General features: G+C 44.1%; 2 protein-coding genes across 9 annotated transcripts in view; one reads left to right on the top strand and one right to left on the bottom strand.

Moving 5' to 3' along the window:
* RBFOX1 (RNA binding fox-1 homolog 1) overlaps positions 1–19,479 on the top strand; it is a 986,153-nt gene that overhangs the window by 893,772 nt on the left and 72,902 nt on the right. For all 8 annotated transcript variants that reach the window (XM_049768478.1, XM_049768477.1, XM_049768482.1 and 5 more), the window contains 3 exons: positions 3,805–3,897; positions 5,809–5,869; positions 11,498–11,551. In XM_049768478.1, coding sequence (XP_049624435.1) covers positions 3,805–3,897; positions 5,809–5,869; positions 11,498–11,551 — 208 coding nt within the window. The remainder of the gene's footprint in view (positions 1–3,804; positions 3,898–5,808; positions 5,870–11,497; positions 11,552–19,479) is intronic.
* Positions 1–19,479, bottom strand: part of CARHSP1 (calcium regulated heat stable protein 1) — a 1,067,514-nt gene that overhangs the window by 330,927 nt on the left and 717,108 nt on the right. The gene's annotated exons all lie outside the window — the stretch shown is intronic.

The raw sequence follows: 19,479 nt of genomic DNA on the forward strand, positions 1-19,479 counted from the left end.
CCCAGAAAGCTGTTTACCAACTTCCTTCGAAAACCAGTGCCTGCCTTTTGCAGGGCTTTGTTTAGCTTTATTATTATTATTATTATTATTATTATTATTATTATTATTATTATTATTAAAACAATTTTTGTGGTAGTTGGTGGTGGTCGTGATTGTATTTTTTTAAATTCCTCTTTATATTCATTGTGTGACTTTTGCCTCTTGGAGAGCACTACCTATTTCCCTTTCAGAACCGTTTTGGGGGGACGTCAGGTGGATACTTCTTGCTCTCCTGAAAGGAAAATGAAGGTGCTATTTTTAAAGCATCTTCCGTCATCCCCATGATGGGCCCATCCCTGGGGCTTTGGAATCCAGACCAGAAGCGTCTGCCGAAGCCAGAGATTCACTTTAAGGAGCCTCATCTGCTTTGATGGGGCTTGGGGTTGTGGTTTTTGTCTGTTGAGGGAACATCCAGAAATAGCTAGGGTGTTGGCACAGAATCATTGGCTGCTCTGGGATCCTCCAGACTATATTTAAAAAAAAAAAAAGAACCAGATGGGGGTAACGGCTCCCCACTCCACCTCACATGCCACCTCCACCGACCAGTTTCTTCCAGATTATTTTTCTCTTGGAAGAGTGGAGAAGCCTGAGCTCGGGCCATGAACTGGGGTACTAAAAAAGCATTCCGAACAAGGCTCCAGTAACTCCAACCTGGCCCTAGGAATGAATAGTTAGGCTGCACAGTATCCCTGTCTAAGCCTGGTGCCACTTGGTCATCTCAATTTTATAGTCCAGGACCCAGGGTTTGTCATCATTCATATCATTTATTCCCTGGTTTTATTCTTCTGTAGGCCCCACAGATGAGTGAGGGGATCCAGTATTTGCGGCCCTTCTGGTTTATTCCATTTCACATGAGACCCCCATCCTCACCCCCTAATTTCACCAGAGCTGCAGAGACTTGCAGGGCATCATCCTTGCTTACCTCGTGCTGCAGAGCGCCCCTTAGTGTTCGGCGGCCGCAGCTGCATCGCTCTGCTGGGTCTCTGGGTCCTTTCCATCTTCCAGGTACTGCACCCAGTACCTGGTACTGTCCTGCGCATAAATGTGACCACATCTTGCCAGCTTCCTGGTTTTATTTATTTTTTTGAGTGTGTGTGGCTTCTCTTTAGATCATAGTCTTCTTTTGAGGTCCTGGAGGAACTCGTTTTTCACATAAAGAGAAAACTCAGCCCACTCACTCATCCATCCCAGAGTGCTTTGAAGCCTTTTTTTTTTCTCTTCATTTTGTTTTTGTAGGAGAGGAAATATATCAAATGTTTTATTTGTATTAAAACGTGGAGGGAAGCAGCTCTCACCTAAAATAAACCACGCAAGTAAACACACACATACCCCAAAAAGGCAGAAAGGACTAGAGTAAGAGCAGAGTAGGTGATTCACAAAGTGATGTTAACAAGCATCTTTTCTCCTCTCACCTCCTCTCTCCTCTTCCCTTCCATTCCCTTCCCCTCTATTTCCTCCCCTCCCCTTCCTTACCTTCCCTCCCCTCCCTTCCCTACTCTCCCAGTCATTCCTTCCCCTTCCCTCCCCTCCCCTCCCTTTCCCATCCCTCTCCTTTCCTTCTCCTCTTTCCCTCCTTCCTCTCCCTTTCCTTTCTCCTCTCCTTTCCCTCCCCTCTTATCCTATCCCTTCCCTCCCCTGCTATTCTTTCCCTTCCCTCCCCTTCTCTTCCCAACGTCCCTTCCTCTCTCTTCTTTTTCTTCCCTTCCCCTTAACTCCCCACCCCTCTCCTTTTCCTTCCCATCCTTTCTCTTCCCCTTCTCTCCCTTTTCCTTTCCTCCCATAACCTCCCTCCCTTCTCTTTCTTTACTCCCTTCCCCTCTATCCTCTCTCTGTTCTTTTCTCTCTCCTCCCCTTCCCTTCCTGCTTTAGCCTCCAGCACACACACAGAGCCTTTCTGCTAATGCTGCCACTAAACTCATCTTACATGATCCATACCTTTCCCAATCTTTTCTCCCTCCGAGATATTCCCAAGAGCTGTTCTGGCCAAACCCCCAGAGCAAAGACCTTTATTTGTTTGTTAGTGTGGAGCCACATTCTAGCAATACTCAGGGCTTATTTAGACTCTGCATTCAGGAATCATGCCTGGCCAGCTTGGGGAACTCTACGAGATGCCCAAGATCAAATCCAGGTTAGCCATACGCAAGGCAAGCTCGCTCCTGCGCTGTCCTGTTTTTCCAGTCCCTACTTTTTTTTAGTTCCTTCGAGAATCCTGTCAGATCTCTCCTAATTTGAGTCACTCTACTCCCCCAACCCATAGATGCACCCACATGTTACTGACATGGCATCTCTCATGCTGACTGAGGTTAGAGGACTCTGGCCTTTGGTGATGGCTTGAACTGGCCAGAGAGGTGTACAATTCTAGGGTCTCCTAGTCTCTGTTTTCACCATTGATGTGACTTTCTAGCTGCTGTCTCAGCTGCACGTCACACTAGTCCTTCCTCTCCCCAAAATCACTGTGTGTCCCCAATTACCCATGAACTAATAATCCACTCACATGACACAAACCCAGGCAGATGACCCGTATCTGCAGTGCTCTGGCTCCAAAGGTTGTTGTGTATGTCTCAACACTGGACAGAGAGTTTCAGGGTTTCCAAAGAGCATTTTCTATGTTATGTGCTCCTCTAAGAGACAGTATTGGTGGAATTAAAACAAAAAAGTGGATTTAACAGTGTCAGACTTAGTGGGGATGTTTTCGCTGGTTGAACAGTTGGAACAAATTTTGGTGGTGGTGGGTAAAGGGCTCTGTGTCCTATGGGATCAGGGAAAGGCCAAATGGGTGGCGTGTTCTTGATGGGGGCATTCTGTGGACATTTTTTTGTGCGTCCACCTGTTGATGGAAATGACGGGTGGTCAGGGCTGGCTCTACACACACCCATTTCGCTTTTTTGCTCTAGAAAAGTGGGTTGGGGAAACTAAGGGATTCAGGAGAAAGTCTGATCTTGGGGAGGGCCAAGTGTTAGTGCAAAAGCATTATTCAAATTGTTTGCATTGTTATTCAACTGATATTTATTTCTATTCATTTCATATGACTCTTGTTTATTAGATCAAAGAGCTTCAGATTATCAAAATGATCTTTCCTTTTATATATATTTTCCTTTTTCTTTCTTTGTTTTTGGTTTATTTTTTCCCCTTAGGCTTCTAATTTTTGTTTTTGAGAAGTCAAGGCTCTAGAATGGACCAATTCGAATAACCCTAAACTTGCATGGGGAAGAGATGTTCTTAAAAAATCACACATGGCATGACTCTGTAGGCAATGATAGAAGTTGTGCGCATTCATTGTTGAATTTCCTGCACAAACTTTATTTTCTTTACTTCTTAATTTGCATGTCCTGAAAGTGATTATTCCCTTTCATTTCGTTTCGTTTTTATTTTGGGTTTTGTTTTGTTTTTCTCCCATTATTTCATTTGATTCTCCGTGAAGACACTCTATTTATTTTGATCTCATTTTCTTTCTGTTAGACTTTTTTTCTTCTTTAGTGACATTTAGAAAAATGTATTTTTGGTATCGTCCTTGGAATTCTTTCGGGGGTGACAGCTAACTGGTGGCAGGGGAAAGAAAAAAAGAGAGAGAAAACAAAGAATCTTGTTCACATGTGTCGCTTACCGATTTGCACTTTTGAGTACTCTTATAATTTCTCTAATTTGCATGTTACAGAACCGAAGCCAGGACAAGACATAGAAATTAAAGCAAGAGATCGTTACCCAGTGGTCGTGGACTGAAATAATAACCCGCATGTTATTTTCCCTTCTCCCTCCTGCATGCAGGGATTTGGTTTCGTAACTTTCGAAAATAGTGCCGATGCGGACAGGGCGAGGGAGAAATTACACGGCACCGTGGTAGAGGGCCGTAAAATCGAGGTGCATGTCCCAAATATTTTCCTTTTCATCTTTTTTATAAATGTCTGCTTCACGCTCATTTGCTGTTCCAGATGCATCTTCCGTGTTTTGTATGTGACCCCGTTTCCTTCTCATTGTTTTGATATGTATCTCTATTTATAAACCTATATTATGACTAGGAAAACTGGCCTTACTTTTATTTTTGTTTTGTTTTGTTTTGTTTTTCATTTGACTTGAGTCTGGCTCTTCCTCACCGCTGGAAGGGAGACAGAGAAGAGGTGAAGCCCAGGGCCCTTTTGGTGGCTGAGTTTGAGAATCACTGGGAGTAGCAGTTTCTCAAGAGCGGAGAGAGCTAGCTGTGCAGAGCAAAACGGAAAGAGCTTCTTTTTTTTCTTTTTCTTTTTTTTTTCTCCTTTTCTTTTTCTTTCCATGGTAGGACAGGGCTGCTGAGGGATCCACAGTGGTGTCCAGATTAAATTTGGTGTCAAATAAAGAGCATCCTAAAAAACCACAACAGAGTTTTAAAAAAAATAAAGAAAAAAAAGGGGGGTTCTTCTAGAACCCCCCTTTTTTGTGGGGCATCAAACGCCAGTTGAAATCTTTCTATTCTATTCTTTTGATCATAAAGTGAATGACCAAAACAGGATTTCCTGTCCAATATCTGGCCCCTCCTTCTGGAAAATAACTAAATCAAAGAAAGAAGGAAGAATAACCCAGGTACCTACCAATTACCATGTTGAACTTAACTCTTTCCACCACTGGGTTTCCCATTACCTGGCCCTAGGGCCATCTTGGTTAAAAGTGGAACAAATAAACAAACCAACAAGCAAAAGCAAAAAAAAAAAAAAAAAGAAAAAAGAAATACCAATGACAAATGCTTTTAGTCTTTGGAGTAAGCTGTTGCCTATTTTGCCTTTCATTTTCCCCTCCCACCTCCGACGATAGCGCTTAGGCCCCCTCACCAAACTCTCAGTTCTCATGGTAACAAACCATGCTGGCGGTGGTGGTGAATGGTAAGTGGTGCAATCCATCTGCCGTCTCACGTACTTTTAGTGCTGATCTCTCTTTCTACATATCTCTCTACCACGTGGCCTTTTTTTTTTCTTTTTGATTTGTCGTATTCCGTTTTTCTCGATGCTCTATTTTTTTGGATCTTGGTACGCCTGGTCTTGAGTGTACTGTTCCCAGCTAGCCCGGGAGGATTGAGCTATGACCGGTGCACACACCTTAACTCCGAGTTGTCCACTCCATCTCGTGTTGAACAATTGCACCCTCTCTTGTGCCCTTTTGTTAGCTGTGACTCTCAAGCTTGAATGGTTGCGTTCATTCCTGCCATGTGGAAGGCTCTTGTTCCAGTGTGGAATGCTTCAGTTATTGCTTCTCATGGTCCCCACCCCCTTCCCTTCTCGAGTGTTGCATATGGCTACAGTTTGTCCCTTTTCCCCACATTGATGTCCCTTGTATTTCGTCTCTCCCCTTCCCCCTTTCCTTCTCCACAGCATGTCCCTTCATTTGAACCTTCTTTTTTTGTTGGAAAAAAAAACAACACACACAAAATAAAAACAACTTATCGTTTCTGTGTTATCATGGAGTACACGCATGCTTTTTAAATCTTCAATTATGCGGTTCCTTTTAATTTGCTTTTACTGTCTTCCTTTATTAAATTGTTCAATGATATGACATTGCTTTCTTGAAATGATTTGGAAGTTAAAATGGTGATGAAGTAAATGTAATTATCAAAAATGTATGATTTCTTTTTATTTTTTGTTATGCACCTTACTGCCTTTTATAAATTAAAATGCATTTTAGTTGAGTTGTTGTTGTTGTTTTTTTCTTTTAATAAATAATCACAGCCATAATGCATGCCACTAATTAATTGAACTCTGGACTGGCCCCGGAACACACACTCACTTGATTTTTTTATGTACATAGGTAAATAATGCTACAGCACGCGTCATGACAAATAAGAAGACTGTCAACCCTTATACAAACGGTAAGTACATTTCAGCTTCTATTGCTGAATCTGTTGAGTCTTTTGAATCCAGAGAACTGAGTTTAACCTATCCATAGCTTCTGGTTGCTGTTCTGCGCTTGATGCAAAACCCCAAATCAGTTACTCTTTTCCCATCAGAGACAAATTTCACTTTCTTGATAAGTGTGTGTGCCTTTCTCTGCATCTCCTTATGGAGATGCCGTTTCTCTTTGAAATTCATGGATGGTTTGATTTCCAAGGTGAAGGAGCAGGAAGTGTCTGTTACTTCACCTGGAAATCTCTACTTCCAGATATGCATCAGTTCAGATTTGGGCTCTAGCTCTGAGACTTCTCTGGCGGAATGAGGTTTTCCAAGGGGGGCCCAAGGGTGAAGGTCAGAGGTGAGTGTGGGAAGGCTTAGGGCTTGGCTTCCTCGCCTGGTTCTTGGCTAAGGCAGGAAGTGGTATTTGTTCCACAAGACCCCTGAGAATAATGTGCTTCTTCCCTCACCCACCTAGAAGGATTCTGAAAATGCTCTGGATAAAAAGGCCTATGTAGAGGAAGAGTCATAAAAGTGGGTCAAACCTTTTTATTCTTTAATCCTTCTCAGGATGAACCTCTCTTTAAAAAGGTATGGGACAGTGGAGGTAGGGGAGGGCTGTTAATATGCTAAGCACACATTAGATTGTGCTAAGACTTGACAAGAAGGCCCAAAGCCACAGAGATAGTACAGCAGGTAAGGTACCTGTCTTGCTCTTGATTGTTCCTGATGCCCCATATATAGGCCTTGAGCCCCACAAGGAGTGATCTCTGAGCAGAATCAGGAGTTAGCACTAAGCACTACTGGGTATGACCCCAAACCAGAAACAAAGCATTATAAGAACACTTAACGTCTATATGTTTAAAGAAATATCATATTCATACACATGGGCAGGATAAAGTATCCTATAATGAATGAAATATTTTAAGCATGATTTAGCAAAAGGATGGTAGGTGTGATACCAAAATACTAAAGGTTGAATTTAATTATGAGATAGGAGACATATATTTGATATAAAAGAGAAAATGTCATTAAATAAAAGACTAAATTTCATTTTGATCAATAGCACAGGCGACTTGAGTTTCCTATGCCCCCAGTTCCCCATGCCCCCAGTTCCCCAGAATGCCCAGAGAGTAGATGACTGTATAGATTTGCCTATTGGTGGCATTAGTCAGTGGCCATGAGCTTTTACATATAGAAGGAGCCTCTTACTCACCTGTAGACCAACAGTCCGGTAGACATGAAACAATTTGTGAGAAGTGACACACTCAAAACAGGCAGCAAAATGGTTCATGGTGAGAGTCCCAGGATTTAGGGGCCACCTCCAGGTGGTGAGGAGGCCCTCTGTGCTGACACCTCATTCATGCCTTCCTTCATCCTGTCGCCAAGGCAGCAGCCAGGCCACTAATGATGAACCAGCCCAAACTCAGGACCATGGGCTCATGGCTAGATGTAGACTCTGCTCTGCTACAGCTTTTTCAAGCCTGGATATGACCCCATGTCAGAAACAAAGCATTATAAGAACACTTAAGCTCTATATGTTTAAAGAAATAACATATCCATGCACATGGGCAGGATAAAATATCCTATAATATCCTGAATATCCCTAGGGGCCATAGTTGCAGGAATGGGCCCAGCAGAGAATAACAAGAAGAGTAGAGAGGATCATGAGAAGATTGAGAGGAGCTAGGACAGACACATCCAGAGTCCCAAACCTCCCAAAAACATGGATGCAATGCTCTAGGCCACCAGCTTGGCTCAGTGAGAAGATGGTAAAATCACATCCAGGGCTGAGGAAAGTTCTCTCCTCAGGATATCCTCACAGCTGAGAACTCACTGGGATCTTTCTTCAGAGCTGCCATGTCCTGAGGTAGCCCCAGTCCCTGAGACAAAGATGGATGGAAGCTTTCCTGTGTTTCTTTCTTGGGGACCAGGTGTTTATCTGCAAACCAAGGGGGGGCTCCATAAGCCAAGGATTGCCAAAAAGTCAGAGGAAGGTGATGTTGGGTTGGGTGTGAGCCAGTGTAAGAAGGATTTAGGGCCAGACACCAATCCCCTGAACTGTAAAGTGAGGTACACGCTGAGCTTTGCTTTCACAGGCTATGCAGTGGGGCAGAGAGTGGCTAGCCCCCACAGTGCTTTATTTCTGTGTTCAAACAATCAAGAGAATTAGACCAATGACAAAGGGCTTTAGGGACTCCCTTAAGGAGATCAAATACTGGACCTAGTACAGAGCGCCCCTAAACTGTGAGTGATATGACATTCTTCATAATGTGGGGCTCCCTTGGTGCCCGGCATCATAAACTGAATGGCCTGATACATCTACAGTGTAAGTACAAAACATTCAGGGCCTGACAGTGTAGACAGGTAGAATGTGAGAGTGAGGGAAGGCATGAGAAAGAGTAGGAGAGACATTTTCTAATCTACCATACAGAATGCAGGGGACCCAGGGAAGATGCTCACCAGAGCTCAGCCTCTTATATTCCCTTTGGCCTCTGAGCTGTCTCCCTAGACCTTATTCCATTGTCATATCACATCACACAAATTCTTGTTTCTACCAGAGACAAAGGGCCTCAGTTGGCCAGCATACCCTCCTGGCCTCTTAGATTCTTAACCACATGGTTGGTAGGAAACAGAAGTGATAGTAAATTATTTGGGAAGATCAGAGGGGCCTTTGGTCAACTGCAGTGAGTTTTCTGGGGCACCCAGAAAGGCCCATATGTAAGGCTGACTTTCTCATGAATGTTTGGGAAGAGTTTGATATCACAGACTAAGGGTGACATCTTAGTGTCAGGGAGTGATCAGATGCCCCCAAGAAGCATGTTGAGTGAAGCAAATGAGATGCATCTGTGCACGGTGCAAAATTCACTGCTAACACCCTGCCCCATCTGTCCTAGTCTCAGGGTCCCATGTGAAGTATTAGCAAGCTTTGCCCCATGTCCCTCACTGGGCCTCTCAGGGAAGGCTCTGAAGCGTGCTCTTTGAATATCTCTTTGCTCATCTCTTTGCTCCTGGGCCTAGCCAAGCCTGGGAGAAAGCAGCAGAAATCCTATGGGCATGCTCAGAATTTGTTCTTCCTCTTTTTTTGGGGGTGGGGGTTGCCACACCCAGCTGTGCTCAGGGGTTCTCCTGGCTCTGGGCTCAGGAATTATTCCTGGCAGGCTCTGGAGACCATACAGGATGCTAGGGATGAAAGCTGAGTCAGCCTTGTGCAAGGTAAAGGCTCTCCCCACACCCATTATAACTGGCAGGCACCTGGACTCCATTTCTCCATTTTATGAGCTTCAATAAGCGACCTTCGGGAACTAGAGGTGTCACCTTGAAAGCAGCCCCTCCAGATCCCAGCATGGGGGATTTGAGGGGTGTATCTCCTCTTCCAGCGCCAGCTGTGGGGTTGAGTCCCCCGTAGGCCTGTCTCTGCTCCATTGCCTTGCAGGATGGGGGCCCTGGGAGCCCCCAAGCAGCGGGCTTTATCAGCTTTCCTCCTTTTGTTGTAAGCCTCATTGTTCAGTTTAATGTCCTTGATCAGAATCTCGGAATTTGCAAGGCCTGGGGACGTACACCAACTGCCAGAGAAATTAAAACTGGGCTCATTTTGTCTGTCTTCCTGACAGTGCAGGCCCATCCCCTGGGTCTCCTCCAGGTACTAGAAGGCGGCCAAGGGACCAGGGTCCATTTGCATGTTATTTGCATACATTTCCATAAGCCTGCTGGGCTCCCTCCCTCCTTGAAGGGAGGTGATTTTCAAGGGCTTGGTTCTGCCTTTCCCTGGAAGACATTCCCCCTCGAAGATGCTTCTTAGGAGGCAGATCTCAGAAAACAGGTCAGTCACTGGGTGTGAGGAGGGGAAGAGAATTCTAGTCAAGAGGAAGGTAGACTATTGAGGAGAAAAAGCTCTTTGTCTTGAATGATTCTCGACTTCCCATCATTTCCAACCTGTTTTCTTTTGGTCCTACCTGTTGTCCCCTAGTGTCATGTTATGGCTTCCTGGGAACACCCTGGGGATTACAATGTCCCAGATGAGAAATGCTGGTTTCAAACACATGAACGTGAGCATTTCTAGAGACTTGATTTTGTTGCCAAGCACCATCGCCAGGTGTTGAGGGCAGTCAGGTGGGATTCCATCTTACCAGTCTTTACAGTGAAAGAGAACACAGTTATAGAACTGGCCAAGACAAAAAACAAACAAACAAACAAATAAACGGGAGAAAGATTGGGTGTTGTTCCGTGCTCTGCAGATAGCAAATTGGGGATTTGACCTTCAGAGGAGATGCTAAAAAGACCCCAGAGAACCACAGCTCATCAGATTAGCTGCTCCCAGAGCTGAGAGTGTTCCTAGAGCAGAGCCATCTTGGAGGATCCAGAACCTGCTTGAATAATCTGGGAGGTTCTGGAGTCATGGAATCAGTCACTAACTCCCAGATACCATGGTCTGATACAAATGGCCATCCCAAGAGGAGCCTGGGACTACCCAATGCCTATTCTGAGTTGAATGTCAATACCAGAAAGAACTCAGCAGTCCATGTCTGGAGCCCGAAGACATTCTATTTTCTTAGTGAGGCTGCTGACTATGGTCATCATCATCTTCCTAATAAGTAAAGCATGACTATGGAAATGTCCAGCCTCTTCCCCTCAGAAGAACTCAGCCTATTCACCACACCCTATTTTTCCTCACTGTCTCTTTTCAATAGTCTTGATGCAAGGATCTTGGGAGTTTGCCCTAGACACAAGGTTTTCAGTCAATACACTAGAGCATCTTTTCTCTCAGGAAGCCCAGAGAAGATGCCTCCCTAAAGCAGGGTCTTTCTTCACAGTGTCCTCCACACTCCTTATGGACCTAGCTCCTGTCCCCACAGTCAGTCTCTGCTCCTATTCTTTGCTAGAATCTAAATCTAATTTGCTAAAGAGAAGAAGAGCCTGCCTTTAGTCTTTTCACAGGGCTCCATCCAGAGCATCCTGGAAGTGACAGGTCTCTGCTCATTATGGACCCAGGTTGCTGAAGTTAGTTCCCTCAGAGACCCTGCCACAACTCCCAGATACCCCTGGCTCCCGAGGGTTCAGAAATTCATTCCACACTCAATCTTTTCAGTGGATCGAAGCCATTTGGTGGTGTGGGTGATTTGAAAGCACTTTGGAATCCTATGGAGTCTCTGGGTTATAACTAAGCATGACAACATGCAGAATATGTTGTGGCTGCTGCTAAGAGAGTTCAGTGTAGGGGAACATTCCAATTGTGTGTGAGCTAAAGTGTGTGCAAGAGATCGTACAGCTAGTCATCATCCAGGAAAGAAGACAACAATATTGAAATCATTCTAAAAGATCTGGAAATATTGACACAGGAGGGAACCGCTACCTCATTTCCAGACCTCTTGCTTCTCAGCACTTTCCATATGATTAACTCATATTGGCAGAAAATCTAAGGCATGCATGCATCTTTTTACATTTTTTTCAATGGTATAGATCTCAAATATTTTGTACGAATGCCCAAAACTGGATAGCCTCTCCCTAGATGACCTCAGCCCATTTCATTGGCAGCTCATCTGCAATGTTCTCGGTTTTCGTGGTTAATGTGATAATGCCGTGTTTTGTTTTTGTATATTTGTTTGCAGGCTGGAAATTGAATCCCGTGGTGGGCGCGGTGTATAGTCCTGAATTCTATGCAGGTAAAGAGTTCACCATTGCATGGTGCCTTTGGGTTCTCCTGGAAATATGCTTTGCCTGCTGAGAGAGGCAGAGAGAGAGAGAGAGAGAGAGAGGGAGGGAGGGAATGTCTAATATGTTTCACTCAAGAAAATTCCCATTCTAACAAGTTCTGGATGGTTTTTTGAGAGCCAAACTAAAAACACATTTGAGACTTGAAAATACAAAGAGGAACCTTGTCCATTTAGCCGTGGGGTTGGTTCCAAGTTCTGTTCCTAAGGGCCATTTGCTGCTGGTTTTGCCTTTCAAAATCACCAAGATGTGGTTGGAAGCATATTGAACAAGGCAGCATTGATTCCATCGTCTGACATCAATATGCCTGAGTGTGTCTGATCATACATTCATTCCCATTTGGGGTCGAACTGATTTTTTTTTTTTTTTGCATCAGGCAAAGTAGAGAGCTGGCTGGCAAATGCCAGTCCCCTGGCAGGGAGTAACAATTGCCAAGAGGATCATTAGAAAACTCGAAAAGCAAAAACCAAATCCAACTAAGTCAGCTTTGTGCATCTTTGTGTCCCTCGCCACTCCAGCCCTCTCTTCTTTGCTTGATATCAAGGGCCTCTCTCTCTCTCTCTCCTCTCTCTGTATCTCTCTCCTGCCCCTTCCCTGCTTCACTGTCCACCTCCACATGGTTGGGAATTTCACTTGGAAAGAAGGTGGGCACCAGGGGAAGAAAATACCAGGCACCATGGGAGCTGAGATTTCATGTCTGATGACCCCTGCTGGCCCCTGGCCCATAGACCAGACTGCCTCAGTTTCCCTCACAGTGCCTGACACCACAGCACCTTGACCCTAGTAGATTTTCTTTGTGGCTCTTGAAGTCCTTCTCCATATGACTTGGATCTTTAATTAGGAGAGGTCAGTGGCTAGACAGAGTAGCCTTCCCACTATGGTGATCTCCTGTAGGTGAGTTATTACCCTGCTAAGCCTCTATTGATGCTTATATCCTGGGCCCCAAGGCATGAGCAGGAAAAAGAGGACCAAAATGGCAACTTTGGCACAAAAACCCATTTAGTGCAAAAGATACTGTCAGTCTGGCAGTTATGTTGGGCCATTGAGCCAACAAGGAGAGTTGGGCTTGGTATATGGGAATTAGCACCTCGTGGATTCAGTCCAGGAACTGACTTTGGAGGGGCTGTGTTAACTCTCAGGAGAAAAGAGACTCTTAACTCTCAGACTTGCCCTGATGAAGGGTTGAGACTCCCCTCCTTCCATGAGAGGACCACACTTAGGAGTATTAGCATTCTGGATCTGGATACTGGACTCAGTCCCCTGCCCTCTCATGTCCAATCTAGTTCTTTTATTTGACAATTGTATGATACTAAGCAAGATACTAGACCACTCTGTTCCTCTGTGTCTTCACCTGTCCAGTGGGAAATGATAATAGGAACAAACTCCCAGGTTGTTGTAAGAATGAAATGGTCTACAAGAGTATAAGAAGAGGGTTTGGGCATAGTCCACTCTATCTCGCTTTTGGGCTGATGAAAAGCAATGGGTTAATGTTCCATCTCTCTGCCATAAAAGGGAACAGTAGAGCTGATTCTGTGGACCAGGGTGTCTTTTATGTCTAAAAGATGTTCCTAGTTCTTGGGAAAACTAGACTTTGGTACTATGCAGACTGGTTAGGCTCCTGGCTGTCTAAGGCAGTACATTTAGAGGGCCTGGTCATTGCTAGGGTTGATTTAAACCCAGGACAGAGAAATCAGGTCCCCTGAGTGGAGAGGAGGCAGCTTCTGTGATGTAGCTGATACACAGTTGGATTCCTTTGAGAGTGTGTTCAGGCATCTTTCAACTCAGTAGGGAGCATTGTGTGAGCTGTGATAGGGGCCTGCCTTATGAGGGTCTTACAACAATGCATCTGTGGCTGTCATTGCCTGAAAACACAGGGAAGAAGGAGGGAGAGACAAACAGACAGACAGAGAGACAGAGAAAGTGCACAAGCACACGCATATCTGTGGATGCTTATATGGTCCCCCTGAGCTTGCCAGGAGTAATTTCTAGGCACTGCCAGGTGTGGCCCAAAAACAAACAAAACAAAGCAATCAGTAGCCAGTTGGTCAACTTAGCTCTGAAGCCAACCACTGAAGTTAGATCTTTGCCCTATAAGGAAATAATAAGCGAAGAAGGGTTAACTGTGTGTGTGTGTGTGTGTGTGTGTGTGTGTGTGTGTGTGTGTGTGTGTGTGTGTGTGTAGAGGAGGTACAGTCAGCAGTGTAAGCTCAGGGCTTACTTATAACTCTGTTCACAGCAATGATTTGTGGCAGGTGTAGGGGTCCTTCTGGGTTGCCAGGAAATTGAACCCAGCACAGGCCCCTGCAATGCAATTGCCCTCCCAACTCTACTGACTACTGTCTGCCACTCTGGCTCATGAAGGGTTAATGTTTACTGAGTTCGGTCTCTGGTCAGGCGCTGTTTTCTAAGCACTTTACCTAAATTAATGTATTCAATTCCTTGGGGGCAATTTTCCAAATGAGGAAACTGCCAGTACAAAGAGTTTTTGCATCTTGGGGTTAAGATTTCACAGTTGGCGAGAAGCTGGCTGGAATTGGAATTGGAGAGCCTGTGGTCTTGTGGACTGGCTGGTGCAGTGCTTCCTATTTTCTAAATATTAAAAATCATCATTCTTATTGATGAAGTGCCCTGTGACGGGAGCTTTCTACTCCTGCTCTAGGTCCAAACCATTCTAATTAAAGAGTAAAAGTCAGATCATGCTACAATATTTCCACCACCACCACCACCATCACCATATTTAGACCTATTGTATCAGGGATGTGGAAAGCATCTAGACAAATATCTAGGAGCTGCTTCAAACCACATAAACCTAAAAATAAAGACAAAATAGGCATGAAAAGTGTCACTGGAGACATCTGAATATATGTATTTTCTGCTGCTATATTTGAGTATTCTGGATAACTAGGAAATGTCTCCTTTAGTCTGTGGGTCTGTCTGTATTAAATAGAGAAGAGTCTGTATATTCTATAAAATGAGGAAAATGTGCTAATATTTTCCCCTTTCTGGAACAATCCATTTGAAATGTTCTGTGGCCTAGACATAGAGGGTCCAAATAGCTTAATGATTGAAGGCTTTAGGAAGATGATAGCGTAGATATCTTTTATATCACTTCTATCATTAGCTGTAACTGCTACTCACATTCCAATTAAATATTCCTGACTAAGAATTACGGGGACATCTCAAATTCTTTTTTCCCCCCCATATTCCCAGCCAGTGCAGGAGCAATGAGTCCTCATTCTGGCTATCTTACTTTTAAATTTAGCAGGTGGGTTCCTGGGCTTTGAATATTTTTGCAAGTGTGCCAAAAGTAGAGGATGACTAAGAAGCAAGAAAATTTTGTTGTTTTTGTTTTTTTGATGGGAATCATTCATAGGGCCTCTGACTCTGTGCTCAGAGGTCCATATGTGGTACCAATGATCAAGAACTAGGTGGTCTGCATGCAAGGCAAATGTCATACCTTATTTACTATCTTTCTAGCTCTGGTACAAGAGAATTTTGGTAGAACTGGTACCAGAAGAAGAAAAGTGAAGAATTAGGCTACTGTGGAGGAAAAGTAGCTAGAACTGTGCTTCTCCCCAATTCTTCCCATGCCTGGGAACTAAGCAATTTCCAATGCTGATTCTGTAATCAAATCACCTATAAAGCTTGTTAACCCTTGTAGATACCTGGTGTCCTTGGAAGAGATAATGGGATCCTTAAGGCAACACTAAGGAATGGTTCCTACTAAGGATTCTATTATCATTAGGTCTCACCGAACCTTAGGTCTGCTCTCATCTGTGGAACATTTTGGCATACCCCAGCACTCAAATTCTTATGTCACCAAAAATACTCTGGATTATTTTTTTCTTACATTTTGCTGTGTGTCTCTAAGCAAAACTGAAAGAAAAAAAAAATGAAGCCTATAGGTGACTGATTTATCTTGGATATTTGGAAGGGCCAACTCTGTTGCTGCCAAGATTAAAAAAAAAAAAAAACACAACTGAATTACTACATAGAAAATCTGTGTTAATAACAAGTGCAACATTTCTATAGAGTCATGTCTCATTTCCTGAAGTTTCTATGCAGAGTTAATAATCCGGCCTCCAATTGTCTCTCAGAATGAGCCATGGAAAGTTCACATATTTTGTAAATTAAAATCAATAGTTCCAATCTCTCCTAAAGGTAATTTTCCTAATTTAGTGGACTTTCCCCCCACATTTATTTTCCCTTTTAATTATAAAATGGCAGTTTATTGATTCTCGTCTATAACCTCATGCTGCCCCGGAGCATTTTTATTGCTCATGCAGGGTGGGGGAGGTGGGGCATTCAGACACCTTTTAATGAGGATCTTTAATTACTAGCTGAACAGTATTAATTTGCCTTGATAAACGAGGACACGCCTGCTCACACATACACACACACACACACACACACACACACACACACACATATTCAGGGGGAAATGTGTGAAGGCTGTAGTCAAGGCTCTTTGGGGTGGCGTAGGGTATTTGGGGGTTTTTTTTGCACCCCCATGTGGAAAACCAATCTATAAGATTTCACATTCAGAGACAGACATAAATCAGCACGTCGCCCTAACCGGATGTCAAGAATGTTCCCTTGAGACAAGGGGGTGTTTTCTTATAAAGCTTAAAAGCATTGATTATTTTTTCCCAAGTCTGACGATCATCTTCAGGTTCTTCAAGGCTGATTCTTGAGCTCATTATTATAAGCTTACACACACACACACACACACACACACACACACACACACACACACACACACACACACACACAGTCTAGTGGGGTCTCCTGGACTTGAGCCAGTAACCATGGCCTTTCTGGTTTGGAGTTTAATGAAAATGCAAGGCTCTGCAGACAAGGAGAAATGCAAATCTTAAATACTCCCATTAGTTATTTCATGTCATTCAAGTTGGGTTCCCAGGGCTTTAGCATGTGTTTTGCATGTGAGGAGTTCTGGCTCAGATTTCTGACATCAGGTACGCCTCTGGACCACTGCTGGGTGTGGTACCCCCCCCCCCCAAATTAACCAACGCTAAACCAACCAAAGGAAAGGAATATTGTCTCTAAGAATCTTGATAAAAATGTTCTTCCAAAAGGAGCTAGTCAAGATCTCATCAAGCTACATAAGCAGCAAAACTCGAGATTGGAAGCTCTTTGGATTTTCATTTGAAAAAGTGAAACAAGGGGCTGGAGCCATAGTGTAGTGGGGAAGGCATTTGCCTTGCATGAAGCTAATGAGGGTTTGATCCCCAGCATCCCATAGGGTCCCCCAAGCTTAACAGAATTAATTTATGAGCACAGTTAGGAATAACCCTTTTGTGGACCCAAATACAGAAGTAAAAATATTAAACACAAACAAACCAAATAGAAACTCCAGAAGGTACTTCTATATTGTCGACAGGTTTTATCTGTCCCCTTTACTTTATCACTGGCCAGAACACAGCATCCCTCACTCCATGCTTTTATCAGACCTGTCTGCTTATCACTGAGATGAGATGTGCTCTTGATGCACTCCCAAACACACATAACTCACTTCCTGGCCAGAGAGCAGCTCTGCCTGCAAAAGCAGATGGGAACCCAGTCCAATTGCCTCAAGGCTTGTCCTTCAGTAGGAAAAAAGAAAGCTCTCCAGTACCCTAATCTGATCAGGTCCCAAAACCAAAAGTGCTCTGAAAGTCTAAAGATGTGTTAAGTAAATCCAAATCTTGAAAATCTTTCTTGTGTTTTCGTTTGTTTTGTTTTTGTTTGGGCACCATGTTCAGTGATGATTGGGGCTTACTCATGGCTTTGTATTCAGGGGCACAATGGGGCACAGGGGACTATATGGGGTGCCGAGGATCAAACCTTGGTGACCACATGCAAGGCACGTGCCCTCCCTGCTGTAATATCACTCTGGTTCCTCCACTTGAAATCTTGAAGGCTGTGTTGGGTAGAGACTTTCTTTGGGTAGAGACCAATTCCCCAACTAGGGGTCAGTGAATGGACATTTTGCCTGAGAATATAGAGTTTTGAGAAGCAGAGGATAGCAGATTCAGGGAGGAGGGTTCGCTTGGTTGCTCAGGCATTTGGGCCCAGGGCTCAGGTCTTGAAAGTAGGTTATTCTGAGGTGATAGGGAGGATCAGAGAAGATGAGCCCAGATAATGAAGAGGCAAGAGAGGAGCTTGTTATTCTCACCTTTGTGTCCCTGCGGGGAAAGTTGGACCCGTGGTGCATGAGCTGAGCCCAGGGCGCATGTTGGAAAGCAGAGATTTGGCTGCTCTAGGCAGTTCAGCAAAGGGTGCCCCATGATTGCTTTTCTGTGGAAGGGCATTTGTATTTGACCTTGGATTACCTGGACAACGGGATTGGTTTGCTCAGAGCTTTTGGCCACTGTGAACCATGAAGCATCTAAGAATTAGGTCAACCCACCAACCTCCCAGCCTCCATTCCAACAAGTAGTTATAGTTCTCTTCCCTACCTCCCCAGCTCTGCCCTTCATCAGTGATCTTTAGCCACCCTTTTTGAGAAACTTCTTTTCTGCTCCCTTCCTGCCCTAATTCCATGACCATCAGTGTGACACCTTTAAAAACAAAAACAAAAAGTCAAAAACATCCAGAACTTGCAAAAGCACTGGGTGCTATTAGGCATAAGTTTTTTGTATTTTATTGATTCTTTTATTATTATTATTATTATTATTATTATTATTATTATTATTATTTTGCTTTTGGGACCACACCCTGTGACGCCCAGGAGTTATTCCTGGCTATGTCTCAAAAATCACTCCTGGCTCAAGGACCAAATGGGATACAAGGGGATCAAACCGGGGTCCATCCTAGATGGGCTGTGTGCAAGGCAAATGCCATACCACTGTGCTATTGCTCCGGCCCCTATTTTATTCCTTTTTATCTTCAACCTGGACTAAGTACTGGGACTTTGCATGTCGGGCCCAAGAAACACAGTCTTTGGGATGGATGCTACAGGAATGCACCACCCCTACTCCCGAAAAGTGTAGTGTGACTTTCAGAAGTGCATCTTTGACACTGAGTCCCTCAAAAAACAGCCACTTTTAGGAATCCCACATGGTATACTACCATTTCTCATGTCTACCCATAGTTTCAGCATTCATCAGATTCCAAACAGTGGTGCTGGGAGCCACTCCCAACATTTAGTAACCTGATAATGGGATGTTTTGGGTAATTTATGCATCTGTCAGATTCAGAAGTTGTAACCGGACAATGAATTGGGACCAGAGGGTCCACCCACAGTGAATTGCCCAAGTAAAGGCACAAAGTGAAAATGTTCCACTTGAGAGAGTTGATCTTTTCTTTCTACCTTTCTCAGCCTCCCTTGTGGGGGGTCGGTTTAGTTTGCTTCTTTCCTCTCTGCTTCTGTCTGATCCATCATGGCCCACATTTGTTCCTGCATTTTCAGCTGTGTCCTTTCACATACCATAGAGGAAAAGTAGCTTCTGTGGAATGGACTAGTGTGCAGGTGTGAGTAGGAATCTCCAATCAGGATCAGAGCTTGCTAAGGTATACAGGATAGTGGCATAATAAATGAATTTACTTGAATAAGTGAAATTGTCCTCTGTGGCTCAGTTAATCTCTCCAGAAAAGGCTCTCAGAAGCAGAAAGTGGATAGAATGGCCCTCATTTGAATATCTGGCGGTGGATACATTTCCTGAGGATCATTCTAGAAAGCCGACATCCATTAACCAAGCAACTCAAATCATCACCGTTCATAATAAACCGGCTCTGGTCACTGGTTGTGCCAGGAACTGGGTGAAGCACTTGGCATGGCCTTGAAGCTTCATCACAATAGTATAGTATTATCTTCATGATATAGAGGACTTCCTGGAAGGGGAGGGAAGCTCATTTCCGAACACACCAAGCTAGGATG

The sequence above is a fragment of the Suncus etruscus genome, chromosome 2, assembly GCF_024139225.1.
Source record: "Suncus etruscus isolate mSunEtr1 chromosome 2, mSunEtr1.pri.cur, whole genome shotgun sequence".
Classification (NCBI taxonomy): Eukaryota; Metazoa; Chordata; class Mammalia; order Eulipotyphla; family Soricidae; genus Suncus; species Suncus etruscus.